This window comes from Ambystoma mexicanum, chromosome 4q, assembly GCF_040938575.1.
Source record: "Ambystoma mexicanum isolate Mex_15411 chromosome 4q, UKY_AmexF1_1, whole genome shotgun sequence".
NCBI classification, from domain to species: domain Eukaryota; kingdom Metazoa; phylum Chordata; class Amphibia; order Caudata; family Ambystomatidae; genus Ambystoma; species Ambystoma mexicanum.
Window position 1 is genome coordinate 667,873,439 of NC_090928.1, and position 18,625 is coordinate 667,892,063.

At 45.6% G+C, this 18,625-nt stretch overlaps 1 protein-coding gene across 6 annotated transcripts in view; it reads right to left on the reverse strand.

Moving 5' to 3' along the window:
- Positions 1-3,635: 3,635 nt before the first annotated feature.
- MTIF2 (mitochondrial translational initiation factor 2) overlaps positions 3,636-18,625 on the reverse strand; it is an 857,581-nt gene continuing 842,591 nt past the window's right edge. For 3 of the 6 annotated variants that reach the window (XM_069608244.1, XM_069608249.1, XM_069608245.1), the window contains one exon: positions 3,636-4,313. In XM_069608244.1, the coding sequence (XP_069464345.1) occupies positions 4,144-4,313 (170 nt within the window). In that variant the 3' untranslated portion in view covers positions 3,636-4,143. The remainder of the gene's footprint in view (positions 4,314-18,625) is intronic. The other 3 variants (XM_069608246.1, XM_069608247.1, XM_069608248.1) reach the window with 1 other exon arrangement.

Below are 18,625 nucleotides of genomic sequence, written 5' to 3' on the forward strand. Positions count from 1 at the left end.
TTGGTTGTAATACCAGATCGGTTGGATGTGCGACCGGATCACGGTCATCCTCCGCCGACGAGATGGAGAAAGCCGCTTCTGGTTGCAGCAAGGCCTCAGGAGGGATCGGATCAAAAACCTCCGGTTGCCATCCCACCGACAGGGCCACCGTCGACGATGACATCTTTTCCATAGGCGCTGTTTGACCTGACGAAATAGCCGTAGGAAGAGCCGTCGCCGAAGACAAAGCAGGCGTCGCCGACCGGATCGTCGTCGATGAAGTCTGTGGCACAGGGCCTTGAGTCGTTCCCGCCGTTTTTGACCTCGACTTGTCGGACGAGGACTCTCGACTCGAGGTAGACTTATGATGGTCTCCTGAGGAGGATTTCGATGAGTCTTTTCTCTCCTTTTTAGATGAGGAGGAGGAAGACGGAGCCTTATGCGAAGAGGAGGACCTCGCAGGATGTTTCTCCGAAGGGCGTTTTTCAGATGAGCGCGATTTCTTCGCCGGAGGCTCCGCCGACACTGAGCGACGAGGGGGGACAGGAGACTTAGATCTCGAGGCTGTAGAGCCTACCTCTGATGCCGGGTACGCACCCGCTCCGTCATTGAGCCAAGTAACCAGACATCTGTTGCTGTCTCTTAGGGTCTTTTGTGAGGAGCCTTGACAGATCTCACACGTGTCCGCCGTATGATGAGGGTGAAGAGAGTAGATACAGTCCATATGCCCGTCTCCTTCATACACCTTCTTTTCCAATCGACCTTTTACTGCTGGTTCTGAAAAAGGGTGACGCATGGTTTTTAGTCCCTCCTGCCAGACATGGTCTAAAATGGGGATAGCAAATATCGCCTTTCTTCTTAAGACCGCATGTAGCACACAGACGAAATAACGCCTTTCCAGACATCCTTCGAAAAGAAACAGTCGAAGAAGCAGAAGAACGCACAACCTAATAAAATAGTAGATACTCGAGGTAATCCCACTACTTTGGAAGACGGTTGAAATCTGAGGGAGCCACGAGGGCGGGGCTATTTATACCTCTACGTCCTAGTGGCGCTGCCGTACGCGGCCCAAAACGACGTAGATAGGACACAAAAGTGTCAGAAGTTTTCCTATGGAAAAGGTCTATATAACTTACCGAGGATTCCCAGCCTGACGACGGGGAATATTCTAAGCATGTGAATCCATGAAAGATCCAATGCTGGAGAAAAATGGTTCACATTTTTGGTGTGCCTTGCTTAGCTGGTTTCCTCAGAGCAATTGCAAATCTTCCATCGAGTCGGAGTAAGCGGGACATGTCATGAAATGCAGCAGCTTCTGAAGAGCCAGTTATGCTAAGAGTTGGGCACAGCTAGAGTGTGCCAGACTCCCCCATTCAATTCAAATACATGAGTTAATTTGAAACAAAAACTGTGGAGACTTGATATGCAACTATTATTTGTTAAAGGCTAAAAGGACTGACGCCGAGAGTTTGAGAGGAAGTAGGTCGATCCTCCATGCTGTTTCTCGTTGAAGCTAAGCACGGTTACTAAAGCATTGTTGCTGGATTGAAAACCTTTGTAATGGCTGGTAATGGATACATTTCCTTGTGATGGGTCCAGGCACCCTGCCATGGAAGGCCTGGTGGGTCATTTGCAGGGTTTTAAAGTTAAAGTAAAATCTATGTTTGATCAAGCCCAATGGTGTATAGGGAGGGCTGGTGTAAGGAGCAGTCCGACTGCTGGATATTGGACTCTCTTTAGTTTGAGTAGGTATTTATAGAAACCTAGCTGGAGGTTTTTAGCATAAACTAGTCTAGTGTGATGACTTACACATGGTCCTTTGTGTGAAGGTCAAGTGGGACATGATCCGCCAGATAATAGAGCTGGAAGAAAAGAACTGCTTACAATGGCTTTAACTTGTGGGTGGTTGCAGCACATAACTCTAACAACAGAACGGCAGGACTAACATTCCACCAGAAAATGAGTCAGCACTTGACGCCATGCTGGTGGATACAACAGCCATGGAATCCCTCCCTTTCCTATGCAGCCAGCCACATTTAAACCATAAATGGCCCTTCTCTGTGTGCTGCCCTGAAGTTTAAGAGTAAAGGGGGCCTTACACTAATTAGCTTTGATTTCACATGTCAGTTGTGTTTTTCGGTCTATGTGTCTTTTTCCTACTGAAACATTCTTTAAAATGTCAGACTGTGCAGTGTTTTTATATTACATAACTGTCAATAGTATTGTTGGGTTTGGAAACTGGACTGTAGTGAGTTTTATTTTACAATCTGTCCCTCTGCAGGTAAATGTTATATACATTGGAAGGGATATTGGACAGTACGTGGGGCAACTATGGCAGGTGGCTATCAACATTATTGGAAGAGAAATGGCTTTTGTGTGTAATAGCCAAAGCTGTACATGAAATCAGAGCTGGCAGCTGAAGTACAACTTAGTACTAAAGCATGAACTAAAACATTTAAAAATGTGACTAACCGCACTACACCCAGTTCAGTATATTCAGATCTCTAGAGGTGATGTCCAAAGGCCACTGAGTAGTGTCGAGCTGTGCAATGCAAACTGCTAGTGATGTTACCAATTGTTATTAGCTGTTGGCAGTTGTCCAATCATCAATGTGCTACCCAAGATCCAGCTGTGCCAGCGGCACTGCCAAATACTGCTATGTGCTGCCAAGTCTCAGGAAACTGCAAAGTGCCATTCTGTGCTGCCGCCAAAGGACATATTAGGAGCCAAAGGTAAAAGCTCCTGGATCCAAACATAAGGGTACTATAAAGTGCCACTGGATGCTGCCATGTGCTCGGGCTACCATGGGCCAGTGATACAGTTTACTCTACCTATACCCTTGGTGCCTTCACCTTTGCACTCCGTTCTCTTGATACATCCAAAGAAAGTCCATGATGGTAGGGAGCTTGTAGTGTGATAAAGTGAAAGCAATTATGCTCTTCCACCTTGCGGTTCAGCCCTGCATGCACATCGCTCCCCTGGTCCCCTTCAGCCTTCAGGACCTGCCACCAGCCCACCACAGTCTAAAGGTGGAGCCCGAAGCGGTTAAGCGGTTCTGCAGTGCTGCGCGTTGCCTCATTCTCTGTATCAATGCAGAAAATATGATGCTGTATAGGCACATAGAGGGCCAGACAAGAGGTGAGACTGTATGTCTGATAGCAGCGAGCAAGCACAAAATTCCCGAGAGCCTTTACCTGCGTTAAATTATTGACTGCAGTGGCAAGTTTGTAGGTCTAGGCTTGCACCTTAGTCATCAACCAGTTGACTGTGCTACAAGCAGGCTGCTCCACATAATACAATTCGAACTGATGGATGATGCTTTGGTTTTCTTATAATTAAGGCAGCTTAGCCCACTGGCTACATCAGCTGACAGTCTTGCAAGCCTTCCTTTCAAGGTTGGCCTTTGATTATATTGTGCTTGTTAATAATTGAAGTGAAGTGTGAAAGCTCTGGAGCCAGGTGATCCGAGCATGACCTGCTATAGAATTGTCAACAAGTGAAGAGATTTTTTAGAACCCAATGAAAGGTGAAAGTCTACCAAATAATAAGGAATTAGGCTTTACTTGATCATCCAGCCACATATTTTACAAATAGATGGTACATTGAACTCAAACTTAAATTTCATACATATAATTTCTTCCAAATTGTCCAACCAGTGGGCTTGAAAACTAGATTTTATTTGTGTCTTAAGTAGAATGATAAACCAAGTTACTTTGTTAGTTCATATTGTACCCCGGGAAACAGTGCATAGTAGTTTAGTAATACAAATACTTCTGATGTACCATGTGTATTGCTAATTAATGCACATTTCATTTAACTAACAGCTTTCCACAGCCACCATTCCAAGATTGGGACAGCATATATGCTGCTCCCTTCCACCACCATCAATATCTCTAACTGTTGATACATTTTGCTCTCTTAAATTAGAAACATAGTGACATGATAGATTTCAAAGTAGCTTCATCAAGTGTTAGGCCCAAAGTTTCCTTTTTGGGAGGAACACGTGCATGGACTCTCATAGATGGCCCTAAAAGAGCTTTTAAATGTCCTATAACAGGGGCACTATCCTGCTGTCCGCATGTTTCTGGATTTCTCTGCTGACCATACAATGCCAACATTATCCAAACCCATCAACAAAGTTCACAGTTTCAGTATTAACAACATTTAAAAACCCGGATCCCACGAGATTTTCGGCAGAACATTCTTTTCTTCAAAGCACACCAATTCATCTCCAAACTTCAATTCAATGTCTTTATCCAGTGTTAGACCGCATTCCATTCCAGTTTTAATTGTCTGAACATCATCCTTGTGATGTTTCAGAGACGTCAAAGATCCTAGAGAAAAAAAAGAGACATTGTACTGCATTTCAGAGTAAGATTCAACAAAAGATATCTAGCATTGTGTTCTATCTTGGATGTTTGATAAGAAACCTAAATGGGCTCTAATTTATTTACCTGTAACACTAGTTCTCCAGCATCAGAATCTCCCAAATATTCATATGCCCCTGCTACATAATGAGAGACTCTCAGAAATGTATTGGGACTTTTGACATTGAATAGTTACCCCACCACAATCCTGAAATCCCACAAACATCTACACCTTCATTTGAGCAGGAAAGAATAATGAAAGTGCAGTTAATTGTGAAACGGAAGCTTGGAAGTGTAATCTGCAATTCTAAGGAAGACCGCTTCAGTGGACAATGCTAAGAATAGAGTACCAAGTATCAATCACCCATAAAGGAGAAGTGCAATGACAAATGATCCTTCAGTGTCAAGATTTGGAAGCATCCAAGATATATACTGTAGTGGTTATGTTATTGGTCATGGATCAAAAGGAATCCGAGTTTTAGTGCCCAGCTTCCCCATTTTACCAATTCTGTGATTCTGGTAAAATCACTTCAACTCTTTGTGCTGCAGCCAATTTACCTGGGAATGCTTAGTATAGTAACTAGCAAACCCCAATACTACATGTTACATAAAAAAATATGAAACATTAATTTAAAGTACATTTCACTACAAAGAGGGTGACTGGCTTTCTGGTTCAAGCATTTGCTACAGTAGGGATACCCAGGTTTGATACTGCTTTACCATTGTTCCAAAAACCCTAAGGCCAGGCACATGTCTTGTAATTAGGAGTGCCTTGCAACAGCAGCACAATCCCTTTTAGAAATCAAGGGGTTTGACCAACTGATTGTCAAGAGCTGGGCAATTAAGGCAGAAAACATGGGGGGAGGGTTTTTACATAAAATCAGAAACCACTTTTTACAGAAAGCTAGATGCACTGTAAGACGTCCTTTAGGCAGACAGAGCTTGTATCTACTTTTTACTTCCAGATGCTCCACACTCCTTGCATGTTTTAAATGACTGATTATCTGCTATAGTACACTTTCTGCTGTTAAAGATTCCTGCTCTTTAAATAAAAATGTGTGTATCATGAATCTATGACCCTATGTAGTAAATTTGAAGCAAAAGGCAAAGCACACATTTGCGAGCGTTCCGTTTGGCTCTGCCAAACAGGAGTGGGAATTCGGAGCAAATTCTGGGCACTATGAGCTGGTATTTTGCTTGCAATTTTCAATCCTGACTGGTCCAGCCAAATGGAAGATCAATGGCTTGGGCTATAGTGGCGTAACATTTCGGTGATGGAAACCCATTTAGGGGGCAAAATCGTGGAAGTCTTTACTGGTGAAAGGGGGTCCGTTGTCCAACTTAACCACTTTGGGGCACTCCGGATGCTGAGAAGGTTCGGTCTAGCATGGATATTATGGCTGTGGCAGCTGTAGAGGACAATTTCTGCTTCAGGATATCTTGAATGTTCATCCATTACTACCAGTACGTGCTCCCCCGATCTCAGTGGACTGTAAAAGGGAATCGCTACTTCTTCCCACACGCCTTTGGGGAGTAGGGTCATGTGCAGGGGCTCTGGGAATGCTGGGGTTGCAGGCCGAGACATATGTGGCATGATTTCAGCGTTGTCTCAAACATCTTGTCCATGCCTGGGAACCACACTTTCTCCGGAGCATGCGTTTGGTAGACAGTACCCTGATGATTTTCCTGTGCGATGTCGACTGCACGTTGGTGGAGGGATGCTGGCAACACGATCCGGTCTCCTTTGAGATGAAGGCGACATGGACAGCTCATCTTTGGACTTAGCTTAGCGTGGGTCTTGAGTAGGAGTCCATCAAAGGCCTGGTTATTTCCTATAGAAGCTTCGGTTGAGTTCCACCATCCATTTCTGATGCACAAGGCTACGAGGGAGAGCGTAGCATCATCCACCATGAACTTTGTCAGTTATGCCATCAAGATGGCTGGTGGTACTGCGTGGTGAATGATGTAGTTAATATAGCCGTCTGCTCGGTTGCTCGATGCCTGTGGGCCAGCGAGTGGGTGGTGAGAGAGAAAGTCAGCGGGATTCTTGCATTTCCTGGGCTTGTGGACAGTTACCCATTTGTAGTCCCGGAGTCGCAATCCCCATCTTGCTATCCTGGGTGGCATCTGAGCACTTGGTTTCCCATGAATAGTGAGGAGGGCCTGGTGGTCTTTAATTATCGTGAAGGGTTTTCTGTAAAGCAACAAGTGGAAGTGTTTGCACGGCCAGACGACTGTCAGGGCCTCTTTTTCCGCTTGCGGGTAACGCTATTCTGGTTGGGTGTGGCTTTTGCTGGCATAAGACACATTACTTTCCTCTGAGCATGTCACTCCCCGAGTGCTGGGCCAGGACTATGCTGAGGCCCACCAGGCTTGTGTCCACTGTTACTTCGGTGTACATGTTGGGGCCAAAATATGGCATACACACTGCCGCGGCGATGGCTCTCAGAATCCTGTTGAAGGCCTCCTGTTGAGATGGACCCCATTCAAAGGGGTGGTCCTGCTTTGTGAGGGAGTGAAGAGGGGTGCTTGTGGTGGCAAAGTCTGGCCGGTACCTGGTACAGTAGCTCGCCAAACCCCAGAAGGATCTTACTTGTGCAATGTTCACATGACGAGGGGCTTTGTCAAAGCTCAGATATTGTCCAGGTCAGGCTGGATTCAGTTTTCGGAGAAAACATGGCTGAAAAACATTAGTGTGCTTTTGGTTGAAAGCACATTTGTCTTTGTTAAGTGTTAGGTTGGCGTCGTTGAGCGCTGCACAGACTTTTGTTACAGTTGCACCATGGGCTTCCTGGGAGTATCCAAATATTAAGATCCTCTTTTGTTGAGGTAGTACTTGGCCACTGTGTTGTCCGTCATTATCAGGGCATTTCTCCCCTGCACAGAGGGCAGGAAGGGCTTCAGCGCTAGTCTGATTGCCCACAGCTCCAAAAGATTGATATGTAGTTTGGACTCTGATTGAGACCAACAACCGCTGACTGTCAGATCGTTGGTGTGGGCTCCCCACCCCGTGAGTGAGGCGTCCGTCACTCCTGTTATCTCCGGCCATGCTTGCCAAAAGGGTTTTCCCTTCAGAATGTTGTCCTCGCAGGCCCACCAAAGAAGATCCTGTGCGACCCTGCTTGGAACCTGTAGTAGGTCTGACATCTAACCTGAGAACTGGGACCATTGAGTTCCTAGAGCCCATTGAAGGGATCTCATTCTCAGGCTGGCATCAGGCACCAGAAAAATGCAGGATGCCATGAGGCTGAGCAACCTCAAAAAATCAAAAGCCAGCAGACGCTGGGAACTTTGAAATTTGGAGACCATTTGTAGAATGTCTCGAGCCCTCGCCTCAGGTGGCAAGCTCTTTCCCAAGCTGTATCTAGTACAGCTCTGATGAACTGGAGATTTTGAGAAGGTGTCATATGGAACGTCTTGTTATTGAGAGAGAAACCCAGTCTGTGAACAGAGTGGCAGGTGACGTTGAGATGATACCGGACTTGTTCGGGAGAATGCGTCCTGATCAGCCAATCGTCCAGGTAGTGAATCTCCCCTCTCCTGAGACACGCTGCCACCATCACCACCACCATCAGTTTGGTGAAAACCCTCGGGCGGAGGTTAGCCCGAATGGCAGAACTCAAAACTGATAATGAGAACCGCATACTGCAAACTCAGCTATTTTCTGTGCTTGAGATGGATTGGCACATGAAATTAAGCATCCTGAAGGTCCAATGACAATCATCCAATCCTGGAGTCAGAGGGCCTGAAGGATCTGAGAAAGTGCGACCATCTTGAACTTGTCCTTTCTGAGGAACTTGTTCAAGTATCTCAAGTCCAAGATGGGTCTCAGTCCTCCGTCCTTTTTGGGTATTAGGAAATATCGAGAATACCATCCTTTGTTCCTCTCAACTACAGCCACCGGCTCTACAGCGCCTTTCTCTAGCAGGGCTAACATTTCCTGCACAAGGAGCAGATCTGGAATCCTCAAAGAGTGGCTCCCCGGTGGATTGCTCTGAGGTCTCTGTATGAAATGAAGGCAGTACCTGTAGGCTATGATTTCCAATGCCCAAGCATCCGAAGTAAGTAGTAGCGAGAAGATCTATCCCTCCAAGTCTGTCCACTAGGGCAAAAAGGCTGAGGCTGCCTAACAGCGGAACCTAAAGATTTCGCTGGCGTCTTAGAGGTCTGCAACGTCTCAAGGCTTTCGTCAGACTTCTTGCCAAAAAGGTGAGACCCGTCAAAGGGCATGCTGAGGAGTCTGGATTGCACATCAGATGCAAAACCCGACTTCCTCAACCACGCAAATCTGCATAAAACGGTGCTAGTAGCCATGGCTCTGCTGATGCGGTCAGACCAGACCGGACTAAAAAGACTCACACATGGCTTCTTTGCCGTCTCTAATTATGGGCAAGAACCAGTCTGTTTCATCCCCCTCGGGAATGTGCTCTGACGACATGGAAATGCAGCCCCTTGGAGTGAATGAAAATTTTGCAAGGGCACATGTGGAGTTGGCTGATTTGAGCGCCATACTCCGTGCAGAATTTTGCAAGGGCACATGTGGAGTTAGCTAATTTGAGCGCCATACTCCCTGCAGAAACTACCTTCCTTGCCCATCCATCTACTCTTTTGTCGTCCCTATCTGGAGGGATGGTAGGGTAAGCTGCTTGCTTAGGAGTTGTGGTAGCTGCCTGTACCACCAGACTCTCTGGAGTGGGGTGTTCAGACAGATAGTCGGGGTCACTACTGGAAGGGCGGTATTTCTTGGTCAAATGTTTATTCACAGCTGGATTGGTTTCTGGCGTCTCCCAATTCACTGCCACCCTTTTTTGGAGAGCAATATGGAAAGTTAATATAGGATCTGTCTGTGGACCCTTATCCAGGATGTCCGTCAGAGCATTCTGCTCAAATGGTAACGCAGGCCTACTCCACCCCATATATTCCACCACTTTGGACATTAGCTGTCTATATGACGCATCAGCATGTTCCCCAGCCTCTGGTCTTCCAAAATCTAACTCAGTTGAGGTGTCCACCCCACTGGCTGTCTGTAGGTTATTATAAAGGTTTGCCTGTGACCGAAGTGGCCCATAGACAATTCTACTTGAGCTTTACCGAATTGAGTGGGGCTGAGCGCGAGACCCGTAGGAAGTACCGTGAGATCAGCGTGCGTGCCGACATTGCTCTCTGCTTACCGGATCATCGCTGCTGGTGGAAAAACCAGCCTGTACGCGCCAGACTTCGCGCTCGCTTCCTGGAGGAGGCGGAGTGCCCTTGCGCTCACGTGACAGGTCACGTGTTTCTTCTGCCGGCTGAAAGAGGAGCACAACCCGGCCGAGCGGCGCATATTCCCTCATCAGACATTGCTCTCTGCTTACCGGATCATCGCTGCTGGTGGAAAAACCAGCCTCTACGCGCCAGACCTCGCGCTCGCTTCCTGGAGGAGGCGGAGCGCCCTTGCGCTTACGTGACAGGTCACGTGTTTCTTTTGCCGGCTCAAAGAGGAGCACAACCCACCCTTGCGGTGTTAAGCCCGACGGGGTAAAGGGCGTCGGCTGTTGTGCGGCTGTTTGGCGCAGTGGGGCCCGCAGAAACATTGCTAGCTTGCTTGACACCGATCAGAAAATGACTGCTCAATCAAGTCATGGTGGACCCCTCTTAAGGCGTAAGACCATTCAGCAGCGCCGGATGCAAAATCCTTGGACTGCCCTCAAGCCTGACGGCTCGCCCTCTACACTCAAGAAACCAAAGGTGAGCGAACCAAGTTGTTTGCTTTCATCTACTGCCTTTAATGACCTGCAAGTAGCCCCACTAGCTGCTATGAACAATCTTGCACTGCTTAACACTTCTGAAGTTACAATCTCTGGTACCGAGTTAACCTCACTATCCTCAGCTGTACAAGAGCAAATAGCCGTGACGACGGCCACGTCCGGATTGGCGGACACGAATCTCTCGCTGCTTAGCACACAGGTTATTCCATCTGACATTTCCGCTGAGTTTCCTGTAAAGTCACGAGAAATACTAGACGCTGTTGCGACAACTACAATAGATAACGGCCTGATTGGCCATCAAGAAGAGCCAGCGGAAGTCTCTAAACTTTCAGTCCACTTAGAAGCCACTCACAGCACAAAATTCCAACCTCAAATGCGTCTACTCTCCTTAAAAGACTTACCCCTGATTTCCCGCTTACCATCGACTGTATCTCCTCCTCTGACAAAAACACTTACAGAGCAGTCGTTACTAACTGCCGAGACTGTTGACGAATTTTTCTCACCTTTTGACTTCACTGACGCCGAATTAATGGAAGCTTCTCAATGTGACGAGGACACTGAGCCACAAAACAATTCCTCGAATACCGGAGTTGAAACTGAAAAAGAATTGGATGCTGTCGTTGATAAGCGGCAGGTGACCATATTAGCTGAACCCACTCCTACTCCGACGCATACAGACCCAGACGCTACCCAGCCTCAAATAAATCATGAGAAAAGGAGCACTTTGCACCATCCAATTGCAAATGTTCACCGGTCACTGAGCATATCAACCTGTCACCTAGAGCCAACAGCCTCGTTGCAAACACCTAAAAACCAGCAAATTACTATAAATAAAAATGACATGCAACGAAACATGATGCGACTAGATGACACCCTCTCCATTTTGTCAAAAAACAGACAAAACTCGCGTTCAACGCTCTACGTTGAAAGAGCAGGGTGCGACCTTACAGTATCAACACTGCAAACACCGAGTTTGAAGCCATACGCATCTCAAACCGGAAAGAAACAAGCCAGCACGCCAATAGCTCCATCTGCTCGCACGAACTCAGTACCTTTATCAAAACAGAACATCTGTGCTGCACCAGAAAACTCTTCTTCATGTAGCGACCTGCAGTCAGAGACATTAAATAACACATGCTCTTCTATTGAAGAAAATTCAAGAGTCAAATCTAAACCTAGTCTCTCCTCTGCCATGCAAATCTACAACAATGTTTTAGCAGCTTCCTCAACAGCTCTTCTTCCCTTTTTAAAAATGTACGAATCCCTTCACGAGTCCTTTAAAGTTCAGACTGCGCTCATTATAAATATAAAAACCAAGATGGAAAAATTTGAAGCAGTCAACGAGGCCCTACAGACGCAACTGACTCACGAGGCCGAACAAACATTAAGATGGCAAGAGCGGCTGAGTGATCTCGCTGCACGTCACCATTGTCAAAATGACTCTTTAATGGACGGGCTACTGGACGCAGTAAAATGGATGAGGCACACAACAGACAATGGTAAAGTTTCAAACTCTGGTGCCCCATGGTGCTGTCCTGGGCCTCACTTGACAACTACTAGCGTGTCACCAGAGGTCGCCACCGTGAACAAGGATTCGCCATTGCAACTCACGGAATTAAATAACATAAGGAACAAAAAATCGCACTCGACAACCAAGCTTCCAGCAGTGGCCGACATTTCAGTAGTGGTGTCATCACAATCCACAAAAGGAGTTGTAGAACCATCACCCTTGAACGGAAAGTTCGCAGACACCTTTCAAAAACCAGTTGCCGATCAGGCGGATGAACCGACACCTCTAAGACCTCAAACTGCAAAAGGAGTAGTTGCAATTCAAAATGTCTCGTATGGAATCTTTTCTGGTCCCGCCAAATCAATACAAGTCAAGAAAGCAAAGAATTCTACTCAAAAAGGAACACAAAATGTTAGCAAAAACACGAATATTAGCACAAATAAACCTCTCCTGAAAAGGTCACGTTCTAACAGCGCAAAGAAATTTATAAGAAATCTGACAACCCCTCCACGCCCTGTTGCCACCAAAACAAGTGCCCTAACATCCAGATTGGTAAAACCGCAAGACAAGTACATCTCCACCAATGATTTAGATCGCTTACCAATTCCATCTGTTAAGCGTAGACGTGAAGAGTCAATCCTCTCAGAGGACTTGTCTTCAAACACTTCAATCGACCTATGCGACCTCTCTACTTATTCAATTGACGACGATGATTGTTTAGCAACTGTCGTCAGTTTGGCTGCCGAATGTCCGCGGCCACGGCGCGATCCTCATGGCGACCAAGCGGCGCGGAATTCATCTAAACATTTGTTCAATCCTCAGGAATCCACAAGTCCTAAGGATAAACAAAAAGAAAGACCGTCGTCATCGTCCAATACGGCACAGCACCCGAAACCTTCAATAAAGTCAACATCAAAAGTAGTTGAGTCTCCTGCTTCAAAGCTTAATCCGAAGCAAACTGCAGCTCACTCGATGAAAAACGCTCAACCCGAGACCAACTCAAATAATCGAGTACCTGGACAATCTAATTCACGATGGTGGAAATTGGAACTAGAAAACATCCTTGAAGAAAAAAACGATGTAAATCTGAATCGTGCCAATATAATGAAGCTGCTGCACTATATCCCTGCTCTACGTATCATATCATCTGACGACATAGCGATCGTAGAATACAAATCAGAACGTAGAACTGATTGGGTCATTCTTCACATGAAATCTAGACACGTAGCAAAACCACTGCTCGATGCCAAAGATGACCTACTATTTTATGGATTCGATCTAACGATATGTGACGAGCAGTCTTCATCCAATACTGTCAACTCAAATTCTTCCAAAACCACCGGCCGCAATATGTCAAAAAGAGACGATCTGTGGAAACAGCTCAGAGAGCAGCCTTCGCTCTCATCCAATATATACAACCGGAACAAGCACGATTAGGATAACGTCAGGTCAAATTGTATGACCCCATAGTTAACCTCATGGAATACAAGAGGATTCACACATTTGTTTCAACCAGGATCTGCGGCAGATCTAAGAAGCCCAATAATTTGCCTGCAAGAAACTTGGCTCCGTGATTTACCTGTCTGTGATGGATATTCGTGGCCCTAAATGCTGCGGGGAAAAATCAATTTGGCAGACCATTTTCAGGGCTACTCACGCTACTAAAAAACACATTCGAGTGGGCCGTGATCGACAGTTCAAACCCAAACTTGTTTGTACAAGCCATAACCCTAGAATCAACATGTGAAGCCCACTTTAAAAAGAAAAAACATCTTCTGATAATAAACACTTACTGGAACCCCGCAATGATTTCAGAACTTGAGTACTTAGCATCAATCATGGCGCAAATAGATGCCAGTTTTGTGCAGTTTGACGACCCTTTCGTCCTAATCTGCGGAGGCCTAAACTATTCTCGGTTCAATCAAGACAAAACACGCATCTCTCGGAATCAGTTTAAAAATCTTTCTGACCCTGCCGATCGCGGTCACAAATGGGAATATGAATTAAGTTTGCAACATTGCACAATGCTGAACGGCTGTACCACAGGCGACATTCCAGCAGCCGACACCTGGCATAGAGGTCAACTAAGAAAAACCTTAGACTATATCTGGGTGTCTGATAGTTTACACCGACACATTTCCATGCTGACCATAATAAAATCGGCCAAGAGCGATCATGAGGTCTTGAGGGTATTTTGGGAGCTGAAAAACAAAACTACCCAGCCAAGATACAAAACATCCCTAACTACAAACACTGCGCAAAACCGACTAAAGATAAACAGCCGTCAGATTGACATCCTGACTGCTGACCTTTGTCACGATAATAAGCTGGGCAACGCGAATAACTACGCGCCGTTGTTGTTGCAATTTTCCTCATGTTCAAATAGGCATAACATCAAAGTGACAAAAAATAAACATTCTTTCAGTGAAGAACTATCTGAAGCCAAGAAGTCGCTAAAAAAGGACATTCGGCGGTTGAAGAAACTAGCAGATGGAAATGCACATGATCAAATTGCGAAGAGGCGATCACGTTATCGAAACTGGCTAAAATCATTTAACTGCATTCGTGACCAAGATCAAGCAGAACAAATGCTGTGTGTAATAACACAAAAAGATAGCAAAAACATATGGGAACTAATTAACAACGGCCATTTAAAACAGACGTTTGCATTATCCAATGGTGTGTCTGCATCCTGTTGGGTAAAACACTACACGTCTGTATTTACATCTTTGGACGCTGTGGAAACTGGACCAACGCTGTCGGAAAGCCGCATCTGGCATACAACTGAATCTGTAGAAGATATCGAAATTGCTATTAGAAAGCTCAAGAATTCAAGGGCGGCGGGCCCGCACGGCATATCAAACCTAATGCTAAAAGCTAATAGCAAACAATGGGCAACTTTCATCAAAGCACTATTTGATCGAATAGCAGCAACACAAACTCTTCCGGCCTCATGGACTTCAGCAGTAATTGTTCCAGTGTTCAAAAAAGGCAACCGCGAAGATCCGGCAAACTACCGCCCTATCGCGTTGCTCGATACTATGGGGAAAATATTTGCCACATTTTTACAAAAAAACTTGCAAGCTGGGCTGACGAAGCAAATCTGATCGATGAAAGGCAAACTGGCTTCACAAAAGGAGTGGGAGTGGAATTAAACCTACTGCTTCTCAATCTGGTAAAGCTGGACGCCCTGATCCGCAAGAAAAGGTTGTTTCTTGCATTTGTTGACCTCAAACAGGCCTTCGACACCATTAACCGACAACTGTTATGGTCAAAACTCAAGGCCTGGGGTTGCCCACCACAACTACTGTCGCCCTTATTGGCACTTCATTCGAACACTACCATCTGTGTGCGCACAAATGCAGAGGGAGACTTAACAGACGAAATTGTAACAACAAAAGGTGTGAAACAGGGCTGCCTGTTAGCCGCATTACTATTCAAATTGTTCATCTCAGATCTTCCAGCAGCTTTGTCCGTAACAAGGTCGTTTCCACCAAAGGCGAATGGCAAACAGCTCAGCTGGTTATTCTATGCCGACAACATAGTCTTACTTGATTCCACCGAAATTGGCCTACAAAGACTTCTGACATCCTTACAAGTTTACCTAACTCAAAATCATCTGGCAATAAATGCTATGAAATCAAAAGTTATTGTCTTCGGCCAAAACACGCAGGCCAAGAAGCCAGTCTTCACCTGGAAAGTTATTAATGAAGCGCTAGAAAAAACCGCTGCAATTCGTTACCTTGGAGTGTTGTTCAACACCTCTATCAGAGAACAGAGTTGGACCCTTGATGTTCTATCCCGAATGAAGATTCTCGCTCAACAAGGATCAAAACTGCATGCTAAGTATGGAAAATTTACTCTGCATCCATTAATAATCTTTTACATGCAAAAGGTATCTCCGGCAGTAACATTTGGAAGCGAGGCAGGATGGAACATAAAAGCGGAATTTTGGACTCAAATCGAGGGATTCTTTTGGCGAAAAGTTTTGAAATTACCCCGATGTCTCTCAATGGTTGCAATTAGATATGAACTGGGCCTTGAGTCGCTATATAATCTAGTGGTCTGGAAGTCGCTTTCAGCGCTTCGAAAAATGCGTCTATCAGCACCAGAAAAAGCATATGAGATCTTATCTGACCAGTCTAACGATCCATCAGCAGGCCTACTAAACAAATGGGAAGCAAAACTGAAGTCAATCCTACTCGACGCTAACATCAACATAGAATTGTTCTTGTCGACTCCGCAGATAGCGAAAAAAAAATTTCATCAATGGAATTGTATAACAAACATGAACAAACGAAATGCTCTTACTTCATCATTAGATCTGGGAGTCTCATCAAAGAGGCTCGGAGATCTGCCAAGATACCTTGAGAAATTTCCCTCTAGACACCACAGAAATCAATTTCTAAGATTACGTCTAAATCTCTATAAAACTTGTGAGGTGCTGATGCAAAGGAAAGATCTGTCTACACCGAGTAATATCTGCCGGTTCTGTACGAAAGATGTGGAAACGAGCAAACATTTGATAATGGGCTGCCCAGCAATCGCTGCCCAACGCTCCTTGCATTTGGAATGTTTTGCACCCAAGAACGGAAATATGCAGGACTGGTGGAGTTACTTAATTTCAGGGACAAACCCCCAACTAACCTGTGCCACCATTAATTTTATGGATTCGATTCTTCCTAACCTTGACGCGTTATAAGTCATTAAGAGCTGGAATTAGTATATTCCCGTGTGTTTGTCTGTCTACACCCCTCCGCTCGTTTTTATCATCTTACTTTGAACCTGTCACTTCATTTGTAAGGATTGCATTATGTAAACATTGGAAAGAATGACAAAAAAGTTTTTTTTTTTTTTTACAAAACTAATGTCAATAAAATAAAATAAAAATAAAGGTTTTCCAACCTTGACTCCTCAGAAATGAAAGTTTCAGGCACATTTGGTGTGCCAAGTTGGAGACCAAAGGGTGCATCATTGTCTGAGAGTTCATTCTCCTCATAAATTGGGGTAAGGGACTTAAAATATTCTTTCCTTGCTAAAGGAACATATGTTTTTCCAGGCATCAAGGGTTTGATAAATAGTGGATTTGACGCTCGAGGAGTCATCAACACTTTTTTCAATGGCGCCATAGGTTTAGTTGGGCGCTCAGCGTCGATGGTACAGCTGGCGTTGAGGGCGCAGCTGAAGCTGGATATCACATATCAAAGATGAGGAATACGTGGGAAGACAAAATACATTTGAAATGGGTTTTACTCAACGTGGATATTTGAAGGCACAGTGCCGAGGACATTCTTGCTAGGATGAGAATTTCAGCTAGCGTATGAGGTACTTGTAGTAGTTTCAATATTATAGACCCACACCTCGCAATCACTTGGGATTTGATGGCCTCCTCATTGTTGTATATGTGGATTTCACAGTGTTCTACTGTGGATTCAAGGCGTGTCATGAATTTGTCCATAATTTCGCCGCTGCATCGTAGTGTGGAACACGTGTCTTTCATAGTCGACGTTTCTTTGAGTCCCGAAATGTTCCTTCAATATTTTCTTGAGGTCTTCTTATTTGTATTCTACATCCTCTGTTAAATCAAAAATTATGTCCCGTACCTCCGGGACAGTCGTGACGTTGAGTAGCCCAATGATGCGCTTGTCTTCCTGCAGGCCGACTGCGTCTAGGTAAGCGTTGAATTCCTTCATCCACCTGGTCAACCTCGGACCTAGAACGGTGGTATCCATAGTGTCAAAAGGCATCACGGACGGTAGCGGGAATGCATCTCTCCCTTTTATGGTTGGACCGGGAGCTGGAATGGCCTGGTCCTGGCCTTGCACTGGGTCAGACATGCTGCTTGGCGTGTCAAGCTGCTCTCCCTTGATACGTTATTCAAAAGTAGGCACACGCTAGATCGTTTCTATGGTATTCCGTTCAGGGTTGTGCTGGACTGGGGTAGGCTAACACAATGCCCTGGGAACTCCCAAACTTCCTTTGTGTTTGTGGGCCCTGAGGACTGCACCTGCAACATGCGCTTCACACCCATGTTGTGGCTGGTGATCCTGTCCCTCCTATTCACACTTACCGTATGATGCATGCATTGAGTGGGTCCCACAGGTCCTAGGCCGGCTTCTCTCCCCTCGTGCAGGCTGCTTTCCGAGCTGCCGGAGGCCGCTTGGCCAGCTGAGGCTCTGCCCCTCCCACGCTTCACTGCTCTTCCGAGCCAGTGGGGAGAGGAGCTTCCTTAAGGAGCGAACGTGCAAGAAGATGGTGCGCCTCAAGAGACCCTGGTGGCGGCTGTGGGCTTGCCTCGTCACCAGTATGAGGTCTTGGCCTGTGGTGGAGGGTACACGCGGGGCCTAGCAGCGCCAGCGCACAGACACACAACCACTCATGGTGTAGGTTAAGCAGGAAATGCTTTACTTGTCGCTCGGGGCACTCCCATAAACATGGGTCAGCTGACCCTGTAGCACGCACCGCTGTGTCCCGAGTCGGGATCACGAGCGATGCTACATTCACTATGAAAAATAAAAACACCTCTAAAAAATGCAATACACAATTAGCACACGAATGTCAGAAGATGGAATATGCAAATGCCACCCCTGCATAGTGTAAGCAACCCTTAAAACACAAATATCATCAAAGTATTCAGCCATTGACTCCCCTGCAATGATCCAAACATCCCTCGTACTCTGCTAAAATGGGATTACAAATAAAAAAACTGACGGCATAAAATACATACAAGAGAAATACAAGCCAAGTCTTTCATAATGGCTGTGTGTCCAGCATTACAAATAAACAAAGGAGAAGAAAAACAGGTAACTGCAGGAAACAATGCCAACAGGAAATTATGCCAAATGGTGAAGGCAGGATGACTAGACACCAAAAAATGTATAAAGTTCCTCATCGAGGCTATGCCCCTTGGGGTATTTGGTATCCAAATCCAATATAATTTTTGTTTCCAGCTGCCTCAATTTGTCTCCACAACGAAGGTGTGACAGTACATGTGCCACTCCAAAAAAGGATTGACCTGACCT